The sequence below is a fragment of the Erpetoichthys calabaricus genome, chromosome 6 (genome assembly GCF_900747795.2).
Source record: "Erpetoichthys calabaricus chromosome 6, fErpCal1.3, whole genome shotgun sequence".
Taxonomy (NCBI): Eukaryota; Metazoa; Chordata; class Cladistia; order Polypteriformes; family Polypteridae; genus Erpetoichthys; species Erpetoichthys calabaricus.
The window spans coordinates 53909554-53922412 of NC_041399.2; the positions used below are offsets into that span (position 1 = coordinate 53909554).

A 12859-nucleotide genomic window follows, 5' to 3' on the forward strand; every position below is an offset into this window, starting at 1 on the left:
TTCATACATCGGTTCTTCCAATAGTATTTTTGGTGTTTCTATCTCTGCCTCATTACCATGAACATCATGCTCTCCTGTAGTTTTAAGAGTTGTTCATAATCTCCTTTTAATCACTAAGTATTTTCCTTTTATCTTGCAGAATTCTGTCGAAGGATGAAAACCTCTATATCCAATACATTTACCTAATATTCTTTTGTTCCAGCTGATATTTGTTCTCCTCTATTTTAGTTTTTTTCATTGATCCTTTCTTTCTTCGGCACTCCTTGTTCAGGAGTCGCCTTTCCTCTTTTTACATGTCTGCTATTGAACACTTTTAATCTTACATTGTTTTTGTTCTTCTACCACAGGTCTGCACCCATACCAATTCTTCCTGTTGCCATTTTCTTCTAATTCTATTGCTTGTTCTGAAATTGTTTTTATAGCTCATTTAATTTTATTCCTGTCCTCTTCTTTTTAGTTAGTTCTACATTCTTCAATGCTCACTGGAGTTTTTCCTTAAGTTTCCTAATGCAGTAATACTTTCATGTTTAATCTTGCAGCATTATTGTATTGAGGGAAGTATAAAGTGTAGCACATGGCCTTTCAAATAGATAACAGACTCTTTATTCCAACTCCTTTCTCACCTACACTACAAGCAGCGGGCTCTGTTAAGTCAAGACATTTACAGTAATTTAACCTTCAGGTAACCAATCAATTTAGAGAACAGGCTGTGGCATGGCTACTTGGAGTTAACCTGAGGCCAGGCATGTCATTGCAGGTGCTGCTGGCAGCATGTCATGGCACTTAGAAATGGTGGTAGATAAACCAATCAACAAGTTAACAGCAGGACCCATACCATATTTTTAGTTAAATTAATTTGTGAAGCGGTGGACAAGGCTTTGTAACCAAGGTGAAGTCAGCTAGTCTGGGAAACTGTATCCCAAAATAAATGCTCCCAATCCTTCTGGAGGTGGTTGGGCATATGTTTTATAGCCTTGTCTTGGAAAATGTTATTGTAGTGAAGCTTAAGTGAGATAAATGTACTGATCAAAGGAAATATGATTTGCAGACAGCAACATGGAATTACCTCAGCTTATATTGACCAGAAACCTTGAGAGACTGAGAGAACAGTTTAGATACTATACAGAGCTAATGTATACATCTGCTAGGGATAAAGTGGAAGGGAAGTGGTACAATAGATGCTGGATATTACACATTTGTATGCAGAAGTAATGTAAATTATAATTTAAGCAATGTTTTCAATTAACAAGCAGTAAAAATATTCCTAGTATTTACTCTAATTGATGATAGCAGCAACAATAACAGCACCCAACTTCTCAGTACTAACATGATAGTAGTGTATAGTTTCCTTGCGAAAAGATCCACAAAGTGCCTTGATGTTCATCATAACCATATTATTATTAGTCAATTGATCATGTATTAATTGACGGAAGACTCACATAGGCATTCTGGATATAAGATGTATGACAGACAAAGACAATAACACAAATCACTTTTTCTATGTATAAGGCAGACAACATTTACTATAACAAAAGAGAAACAAGGTCAAGAAACAAAGGACAGTGACTACCCTACACTCAAGAACTTCCTCTTTATGGGGATGGCTTTAGAGCTGATCTATTCAAACCTCCCTACTGCCTCATATGTGTCATGATCACCACCACCTGTCTTTGCGAGGTGCTCAAAATAGGTGAGGTTTTTATTGATAATACATTTGCAAAAATTTCAAAAAATCTTATTTTCGCTTTATAATTTTCAGGTAAAGGGTTGCTTGATGATGGAAAAATGTAATTTAAATGATTTTAGCAAAAGGCTGCAAAACAGCAAAATGTGAAAAATGTGAAGAAGTGTGCATATTTTCTGAATCCACTGTATCTGCACCACTTTCTTAATCTACCTGAAAGTTAAATTATATACATAAAACAATGCAATTAATGTTGGAATTTTATATTGTTGAGTTGTACTATGCTGTAAAAAAAACTTAACTTTGGTTAATGAAAAGTACAATAAAAATAAATTGATGTTGAAATTTTCACCTGTGCAGCTGCCAGGTTTTCTGCATCCTCTTTTTTACTGGTGGCTGGAAAGAATACAATGTTGTCGATGGTTTGAATCAGCTCCAACTGGACAACACATTTTATCAGCAGTGCAGCAAACAGTCTCTGCTCTTGAATTTCTACAAGCAAAGGTAAAATTAGAAAATTGCCACAGTCAACTGCATTTTCCCTTGGACAACTGGTACACTTTAATTTTATCATAAACTTACTTGTTGGAGTCCTGTTTTTAACTGCATCTTCATATATCCCAGAGCCCACACTAAACTGGCTTTGTCGTCTGTTCTCTAATGACACCTTCTCCATGCTACTGATAGATTGCTGGTCCTCAGACCGAACATGAATGTCTACTGATTTCTGGGATATGGAATCCTAAGTTAAACAAGTGCAACAAGAAAATGTCACTGTAAACTGAATTATAGCAATAACACAAAATATTATCATTTGATTTTTAATATTCATAATATTTAATATTAAAATGTCATAATATCTCCTTGCCTTGTGAAGCTTTTTTAATGCTATCCATGGGAAGCTATATATTAATATCTTAAAGTTGTGACACTTTATAATTAGGCAGACAGTATAAAATAGTACAGCTAACAAACTTACTTGTTTAGAAAGTACTTAACTACTGATCAATTCTTAGCATTTATGTTTCCTCAATAAAGACCTGGGAGAAATCAAGGTTAATCCTGGCGGCACTGGATTAAATTCGACTTCATTATAGCATATACACAAACAAACACGCATACTCATCAGGCCAAGTCAAATTAACAAAGAAGGAAACTACACAGACTCAAGGAAAACATGTAAAATCCACACAGAAAATGCCAGGAGACTGCAATGCTACCCTATTTACTTTTTATAACTTTCAGCATTATTTTGGATAATGACTGTCAAATATGTTATTAATGGTCTAACTGCTAATGCTAATGTGCTTGAATTCAAACCCCGGTATTACACTTTTAAATGAGATTACTGTATTTGTGTGCGAGTTTGAACAACTCATCTAGACTGCTTATAACCAAGCTAATATGTATTGCTGCATGTAAATCATTTTGGTGTGGTCCATACATACCAGCTGCTTGTCACTGGACTCTACCTGGCAGACAGGGTCACAGTCTATTCCTGCAGGCCTCCAGGTCAGTAAACTAAAAAGAAAAAAGTGGTAATTTACTAAAAATCTATTGTTATATTAAGATCAGCACATATTTTGCACATTAAAACTTGGCAATAAATTAATAACTCTTTATAGTTAAATGTAAAGTACTATGAATTTAAAATGTTGGTAATATAACTTGAGTTGTAGTTTTCTGAATCATGTATACATTTACTTAGGTTGGAAAAAACTCTGGAAAAATGTTTAGTAGTCATTCTCTGGATTTTTAGTAGCTTTTTTCATCCTTTAAAATACTACATGAAACATGTAGACAAAAACCACATGCAGTATTTCAGATGTAGCCTGATTAAGTAAAATGCTTCTTTTGACTTGTACTCGACACACTGTGGTTTATCCTTTAAAATACTACATGAAACATGTAGACAAAAACCACATGCAGTATTTCAGATGTAGCCTGATTAAGTAAAATGCTTCTTTTGACTTGTACTCGACACACTGTGGTTTACAATCTAAAACTCCTTTGGATTTTTTGATACATTTTGTACATTATCTGGTTATAAACAATAATGAGTATACACTGCCCTTTTTAAAGGAATTTTTTTTTCTATAGAGAGAAACAATTCAAATTTCAGATGAACACTTCACATAAAGAGAAAATACAGTATGCAATGTCAACCTTTGGGTACATCTGCAAAAATTACTATTAATAATTAAGAAAAAAATAACCTGTTGTGTTTCAGCCACATATATCAGGCTATTGTAAGTACTAAGGCAAATGAACTTTAAGTAAATACAAGGAAGAAAATGTCACACTTTACAAATTTCTTGCGTACAATAAATTCATCAAGATACCTCCAAATTCTTACTCGGTTTCTACATTAGGTGTTTTGCCAAGGCAATGATGTAGCCAGTTTCAGTGGCTGTTCATTAAGCATGTTTCTAATGTAAATTGTATTTAAAGCGATTCCATTTAAATCAGAAGGCTGACTTAACTAGGATAAGGCTTTGCACTTATTTTCCTTCTGATTCACTTCTAGCCAGCAAATTTGAAGACAATTTTCAAGTTTTTTTGTGGGTCATATACGTAGTTACATCATTAGAAAAAAATAAACCAATTTCAGTGAGAGAATGACATGCATATCCAAGCTATAACTAGGGATGGGAATTGATAAGATTTTCACAATTCCGATTCCATTTTCGATTCTGTTTAACAATTCGATTCTTTATCAATTCTCCTATCGATTCTTATTTTTAAAAATGGAGAACACACAGGTCGATTAACTTAGAACTTTGTTTTATATCTTATCTTTGAACAAGATAGAAATTTAGGAGTAGCATGACCTTACAAACCCAACAGTGAGATCTTAAGAGATCCACAGCCTACGGCTCCTCGATGGGGTGCCACGGGGTCCCCAGAAAAAAATGTGTAAATGTAAAATAATAATAAAATAAATATTCTTCTGTAGCAATAACAAAGTATAACATAAATTATTCTGTGGCAATTACACAAGAATGTCCAGTAACATTTACACTCTCCTTTTTAAAAGTATATATGAGCAGAGCACTCAAAAATAAAACTACATCAGCCAGCAACAAATACAATCAACTCAAGTCCAATGGAACTGTGCACAGTGCAATTCTGCAACCATCAACTATTTTGACAGCTACATCCATGTTGGCCGCATTATCAACAGTGGCTGCCACAACCTTGTCTTTGATACCATACTCCTCCAAGATCTCATCAATCTCCTCTGCTACAGCTGTCCCTGTCTGTGCCTGGTACACTGGTTTGGTTTTGAGGACTTTTTCTTGAGCCTGGCCATTCCTGACATAATGCAGCGTTACTGTGAGGTAATGATCTTGACTAAAACTTGCCCATCCATCTGCAGTGACGGCTGCCTTCAACACGTTTCAGCTCAGAAATGGAAACGGATGAAACATCTGGTAAGAGGAGTACATGCAAATTTGACATTCCCTGACTTAGCCTACAATTAAACACATTCACTTACCGAAAATCGGGGGCATCTACTGTGGCAAATGGGTGCAAGCCTTTTCGTCTATCCTGGCCTGTGTCATTTTACTTTTCCCCGCCTCTGTGAAAGGAGAAGCTACCGGCAGACTGCAGTGAGAACTGCCAGCATCTGAGACAGCCAGACTCTGTCTGTCTCTCTCGTCATGGTCATCTAAATGCAATGCACAGTAATAGCAGGATTTGCAATAAGGCAAATCGCGCTAACATAATATGCAATGTTAGTTGATTAGTTACCTGCCGTATTAACTGGAGAGGACCTGCAAACGTTACCGCTGCTGCTGGGTTGAGATTCACTAGTCTGGAGCGGATCATAAACACAACATTCATTTAAGGTTATCGCGTGTTTTGTGTGCAAATGCTTTTGCATATTCGTAGTGTTTCCTCCCTTTGATGAAATATCTACTTTGGTATTGCAAGTTGCCCTGTTGTCATCCTTTCTCGTAAAGTATAACCAAACTTTTGAGCATTTGTGCCGCTTAGGCGCCATGTTTCCTGCTGGGTAAATGACGCTACGCAACGCGGTGACGTCATTCGAGGCGACTGGAATCGATAGGGGAATCGTTTGCAAAAATGGCAAACAATTCCAAGGAATTGAAACAGTGGGAACCGGTTCTCAACAAGAACCGGTTTTCGATTCCCATCCCTAGCTATAACACTACCATCCTTATATTTGAAATATGGAGTGATAACCTTAAGCATATGTGCTGTTTGCTAATTTCTCCACATGTTCACATTATAGTCACTTTGGTATTGACTTCTCTTTACCTCAAATGCCCATGAAACTTTGTTCCAAAAGTCCACAAACTCCTCCTTGTACCTTTTACCAAATCATAGTCTGTTGTTTATTTATGCTGATAAGAGGTTTGCATTTTCAAAATGTTGCGCTTAATACTTAAGCTAGGCATTTTCAAAATGTTGCGCTTAATACTTAAGCTACAAAACTATCATTTGAACAGCAGATTTAAATATATTTCACCCCTGTACCCTGGAGGCTATAGGCAGTTTTGGGAATATTTCGCATTTACATTTACATATTTGGCTGACACCTTTATCCAAGGTTTATCCAACATTTGATACAATTGGTTACACTTCTTTTGGTGAAGTACTGGAAGGGCAAGTGACTTGCTCATGGTCACATAGTGACAGTAGCAGGTTATGAACCCACAACCACAAGGTTTGAAATCCAAAGCCTTAACCACTACACAGACATTTGGTTCACTTTTCTACCAGCAACTGATGGCATTTGAGTTTGGGTGACCTAAATGTTGCCAGTTTCTATGTATACCATAACTGTTTCTTTCTTTTTCAGGATATTCTAAGTTGTTGATTTTACTATTGTTAGTTTTTGTGTTTTGATTCAAACTGTACTCTTGTTCATTTAAAAGAAAAACAGCATCTATGTATAATCTAAAGGCTATGAACCACAAGTGCAAGAGTTAAACAAGATAGGGATGTAAAAAGAGAGCTAGATATTACTACTGTGAATAGCAAACACATAAATGTAAAGAAAGAATTATTGCATTAAAACATTTTTTGCTTGATATAGCATATCCTGATTAGAGCAACAGCTTAGGTGGTCTTATTGCAACTGTCTTTGCTAGTCATCTGCACAAAAATATTAGCAAGTCAATAATTATGAATTGTTAATGACCCATCTATATTCTCCTTCCCCCCTTGGTATTCCATGGGGCACATGGTGCCTAAAGGAGCCTAGGAATATAAGGATGAAATAATTTAATTATATTTTTAGACTGCCTCAGTCAAACTTTTACAATTCTGCAGAATTTCCATAAAGGTGTGGGTGCTCAGTTGGCCTAGAGCACCAGAACTGTGACTTTGGCTGTGATTTTGTCTGTTAATGGACTTATATTGCTGTGATTTTTGTTAATTTTGATAAATTTGAAATTGCCATCTTTGTAATATGTGAATTTTACCAAACTTGTATTTTTACATACGTTCATCATGGATTGTTGCAGTGTTTGAAGTTTGAACTCACTGAATAGTGTTATGCAAAAATACAATAGCTTTATTCTTATTAACACAATGGAACATACTGTACTCTAATCAACTACAATCTGACATTTACATCATTAGTGGTTTATTATACAGTATTTGCAGCATTAAAACTGTTAAGACATTACACATATGAAAGTTTTAAGTTTCCATCTTACGCATGAGGAATTGTGGTTTTGAAGATGTCCAGCATGCAGTTGCATGTCTTGTCCCAGATCTCTAAAGTGTATTTTTCACCATTTAATATAACAACATTCTCCAAACAGTTAGTTCCAGATCTGGCAAGCTGTTCGTTGTCTGAAATGACATGAAAACATCATAAGGTTGAGACAAAATAAAGCAACACTCTTAAACCTGCTTAATTATATTTAATAATTTCTATAAAATATTTATTGCAGGGCAGAAAAATGATAATTTCTGATCGTTAAATTTAAATTTTTTTTTACTTCACTCTTACCAAAAAACAGTTTTATATGCTTTGCAAATTATTGTTGATTATCTTTAAAAGGCAACATGCAAAGATATTAAGACCAAAATTGGACTACACATTTTCTTTGAATTAACCTAAATAAAACATACCTTGCTGTACACACCAGTACAACTGGGACAGGATGTCATCTAAAAGAACGTCACTCAGTGCTTCAAAATACTGAGTAAACACATCACAAATTGCATAAAGTGCATGGTTGCATGTTGTTGTCATCCATTCAGCTTTCTGTAAAGAGAAACACGGTATGCAACTTGGTACTTTGCTATTTACTGAAGGGAACAATTCAGTTGTAAGGTAAATTTAGAAAAAGTATCAGTCTGGGAGAAAGAAGCTATATTATATAAATATAGATCTAGAAAAATTAGTGAAAAAGGTATTGAGAAAGTATTGAGAAATGTGGATACGTACTATAGTTTATTAAGTAATCTATTATACTACATAAACACTATACAATCTACTGCTATATAAATACTAAGGTCTGCATGTGTGTCTGCTCTCTCAGAGCAATCTGATTGATCAGTTTGGCTGATGCTACTAAAAGAGGAAGTGCAAGTGTGAGACACTGAAAAAAGAGAAAAGGCATAGGAAGGCAAGCTGAGAGAGTCACCTTCAAGGATAGGAAGGAGAAAAAAAAACATAAAAGATGAGAAAAGTGCCTCAAAAATGATGATAGAGTCTGAGAGGTAAGGTTTACAGGAATGCGCTTGAGAGAGGTAGCACTGGTCAAGATGAGATGGGTCTGGCAGAAGACACATGCGGATATTGAGGAATGGTGCTGAAGGTACATGTTGGGCAAAGCATAGCATATATTTTAAAATTATTCTATTACCTGTCTTTAACAGGCAGTGAGGCTAGTATATAATAACTGAGGAATGCTTAGGATCTGTTACTATTTTTAATAGTGGTGAAGATGGTGAAAAGCAAACTACAATTGGGACTGATATGTGAAATGCTGTAACAATTAACTAAAAAGTAGAATTACATGAGCACATACAAAAATGGAAAACAGATAAGTGATAGAGCTGAAGGTCAATGAAAGAAAGGACAAAGAGATGATTACAATAGGAGGAATGGAGCAGATAAGTGAAAGGAAATGTGGCATATGTACGTGGGTCTTCTAAGCATGTGAAGTATTACCATATGAGGTAGTCTGCATGTTGTAAGCCTGACCCTTTTCTGTCTTAATTTTGCAAGAGGAGTGTCAGAGGTTCCTGAAGTGGGTAGACATATAAGCAGTCAGAAGTGTTCTGCAGAAAGCTGGTAAGCTCTGGTACTAAAATGACATACTGAACATGGACAGAGGGGTTCATGGGGCAATGGAATTAAGATTTTAGAATGTCAGATATTTTAGAAACTACTTTTAATTTTGAAAAAAAAAACAACAAAAACGCTCAGGCATACAATGAAAAGAATTAAGCAAACAGTGATTGTGAGATGTGGCAGCTGGCAAGAACTAAGATAAGAGTAAGCACACAGATACGCAAACTTTATTGAGTAAAAGAAATTCATGTGAGGTAAAAGGAAAGAGACAGACATGGTTAGCGCATGTGCAGTAAATAAAAAATATGAAGGCGGGTACTATGATGGAAGTGACAGGGACAACATGAAAATATTTTCCATAAAAATTAAAAATTAAAATAAACACAAAATATAAATGAAGAGAATCCTGTCCAATCAGAAAACATTAACAAAATTTCATTAATATTTTAAAATACCCTAGTGTAGAATATCTGCTAAAAAAGTTAGTTATTTTGCCTCTTATATATACATAATAAAATACTGGTACAAAAAATGTAGGTTTCATTGGAAATGTAGCAAGGCCTGAAAACTATTTGAAGAATATAAATATTTTATAAAGTAGCCTGGATCAAATTCAAGTTCCTTAATATTGAAGTTTCTTGAACATTCTTCTACTACATATGACAAACAAATTATTCTGCAAATAGTATAATTGTTTGTGACTATCTCTGAAAGTTTTACATACCACCCACTTCCACTGTGGGAAAAGGGATGAAGTTTTAGTGGCACAATCCAAAGACAAAGTTTGAGCATTACAAGAAGATGATTTCTTTGCTATCAACATCACACCTACATTTCAACTACAATCATTTTACTATAGGACACATGTCGTCATTCTTGCCATTTTAAAAAGAAACCTTTGTACATTGCTTTGTAAGTGTACAAGAGTATGTCATGTTTTGAAAAAATAAGATCAAAAAACATTGTAAATAGAGAACATCTTTCATTGCAACTGTCCAAAAAGCAGAATACTCTGAATCCTGTACAAACATCACAATAACACAAGTAATACAGAACTGTCTGATTGTCTGATTTGTAAGAGAGTTTCTCATGATGTATTTGAAACCGTATTAAAGGCGTTACTACACTGAGGCTATTATCATTATTACTACTATTATTAAATAAAATTGTTACCTCTGTCTGTTGTTCTGGGAGTTTCATGTTATCAAAAATCCTGAAGACAATTCTAAATAAATCTTGCCACCAGTGCTTCTCGTAAGTGTGGCCATAGGTTTTCATTATTTCAAACATTACTGTCAAACCTCTGAGGAGGGACATAAATAGGGAATATCAGGAACGAGATGTAAAAACTGAACATTACTAAATCTAAATTTAATTATAAGCTGCAGTGTGTCCCCTTATATGATTGTAATACTTTTTTCATGAATGATTGTGCATACTGCTGAAGAAACAGCTTCTAATTCTCCAAATATTAATCTTAAAATGCCTTCTATCCACCCATTTACATAAAACATTCATGATTAAGGAATTCACATAAACAGGTAAAAATTAGGAACAGAAAACTCTTACCTTGTTCGCACATCAAGTTTGCATCTATTGATTATACAGGACAGCTCAAACAATATAGGAAACCACCCCCTCACCCAGACTCTGTCCTCAGGGGCTACATTCATATCATCACTTGTGTAATCTTTAAAAGCCTAATGAAATAAATGTAAAGTTGAAATGTTTTCAATGTATATCTTTTAGCTTAATGAAAAACCACCACTGATCAAGTTACTGTTAAGATTACAAAATATCTAAATTTCAAATGTTCACAAAGATATTTAGAATCTTAAATAAAATGAAAGATAATAACTAGCAAGGGCACTACCAATATGTCATATTGCATAGTATTAAAAAAGAGAAAATGCTACTCTGTCTGCATGTGGTGGTACTAGGATCATTCTGGTGATACTAGGACATTCTGAATATTACTTCAGTTATCGAGGGACACCACAATGGTGCTCCCTCTTGTCACATGCTGTTACCATTGTTTAACTGAATCTGTTTGGCACAGTAAAACCAGGAACCACACTGATCACAATTAGAGTTCAGATGGTGAAAAAAGGAAGCATAAAATTAACAGTTACTTTTTAACTGGACAAATGATTTATATCTACAATAGAAAATATATTCTCCTTTTATTTAATACTTTTTGGTGAAAATGAAATATTCTACTTATACAAGCACCAAAACAGACAATAAATGAAAAGTTCTTATCTATCCATATTCAGATTGCTTACCTGTGGGCGATCAGAAACATATTTTGCACAGTGTCTTATTAGACGAATTGCTTCCATGCTAGTGTCTGGGAAAGATGCATTGCAAGCAAATTCTGACAAACATTTCACAGCATCCTGAAAAGAGTCTATTGTGGCTGGAAAATGTTTTTCAAAAACAAGTGCTAAGGGGGGAAAAAGTTCAGAATTTTAGATACAAGTAATGTATATGGCAAACAATTACTATGGAAGTTTTTGGTAGAAACACAAAGAAGAAAAAAATATCAATGAATTGTAAAGACCAACTACAACTACATATAACAATAATGTACTCATCAATTCGACTCTCACTAGAATTGCTAGAGCTGTACACAATATAACCATCTGATTTAACATTGAAGACAGTGCGACAAATGAACAGTAAAAGAATGTCATCACCTTACTATAATGAGAACAAACTAACAAAATGTCAGATGCCTTGCAATATTCTGACAGCCTAAAAACAAAATTTAAAAAAACACTCATCATCACTAATTTAGCTGTCAGTATATGTAAAGTTTCACTAGACTGTTACAATGAAAAATCAAAAAGATCATTACAAGCCATATACAGCAGTAGCCTATTAACATGCCATACATATGGTCCTTTAAATATCAAACATTATCATTTATCATAAATGCCTACATGTTTACATATAAAAATAGTCTACACTGTGTTATAGCATTATAAGTAAGGGAAATGGACAAGTCATAGCCATGATCAGTGCTGATCAGTGAAATTAGCGAGTGTTTTTTGTAGTCAATATGCCATCATGTGCAGAACTGTCATTCATGTTTACAGTAACATCGTTGCTGAGCTGCTTCTGGCATGCATAATGTCACATTCTGATCAGTGCTTTAGCCTTCCACCTGCCTTGCATCTCTCCATTATAAAAAAAAGTCCTGGAAAGAAAAAGCAGGGCGACGATATGTGATCTTCTTGGAAGTTCTCAGAAGACATTTAAAAGACCCGCGAGACAAAAAAGACTGGCCATGGAGTGTCTCGTGGGGACAGTAAACATGAGACTTGGTGCCAAGAGATTGTCCCAGGGCCATCTCGCGGGGTCATGGAACATGAGATTCTTGCAAGACACGCCCTTCTTATTAAATAAGAGCACGGGCAGCAAAACAATCAGTCATTTAACACTAGAATTACCAGAGCCTATGAGAAAACTCGTAAATCCAGCCCGCCTTAAATCCATTTGCACCTCTCCGTCATCGTCTTTTGTTCTGTAAATGTGCTAATTAAGACAAGCAGCCGGCTATTTCATCCCCCCACCGTCGCAGAAAGTTCACAGTGTTCTCCCAGCTCATGCCTTGTTTGATCTGGGAGTGAACTGCTGGAGTTTTAGAGTCGAAATAACAGATCGTTATTTGGAACACATGCATTTCATGTGTGTTCCATTTCTACAGTAATCTGTGTAAACACATTGTTAAAACAGAAACTTTTTCATATTTTAGTAATAAATGTTACAAAATGTAGGCATAAACTATACAATGTGTGAAGCCTGAAGTCCAAAGATCAAATAAACACTTTCACAAAAGGTTCAAGGACGATACAACAGCTTCCGTGGCGTAGCGGTAAGTTTTG

General features: G+C 35.1%; 1 protein-coding gene across 2 annotated transcripts in view; it reads right to left on the reverse strand.

Moving 5' to 3' along the window:
- arfgef1 (ADP-ribosylation factor guanine nucleotide-exchange factor 1 (brefeldin A-inhibited)) overlaps positions 1-12859 on the reverse strand; it is a 221967-nt gene that overhangs the window by 12956 nt on the left and 196152 nt on the right. For both annotated transcript variants that reach the window (XM_028803601.2, XM_028803600.2), the window contains 8 exons: positions 11255-11415; positions 10539-10669; positions 10143-10272; positions 7799-7934; positions 7378-7516; positions 3133-3205; positions 2267-2426; positions 2037-2176 (listed from right to left, as the gene is read on the reverse strand). In XM_028803601.2, the coding sequence (XP_028659434.1) occupies positions 2037-2176; positions 2267-2426; positions 3133-3205; positions 7378-7516; positions 7799-7934; positions 10143-10272; positions 10539-10669; positions 11255-11415 (1070 nt within the window). The remainder of the gene's footprint in view (positions 1-2036; positions 2177-2266; positions 2427-3132; positions 3206-7377; positions 7517-7798; positions 7935-10142; positions 10273-10538; positions 10670-11254; positions 11416-12859) is intronic.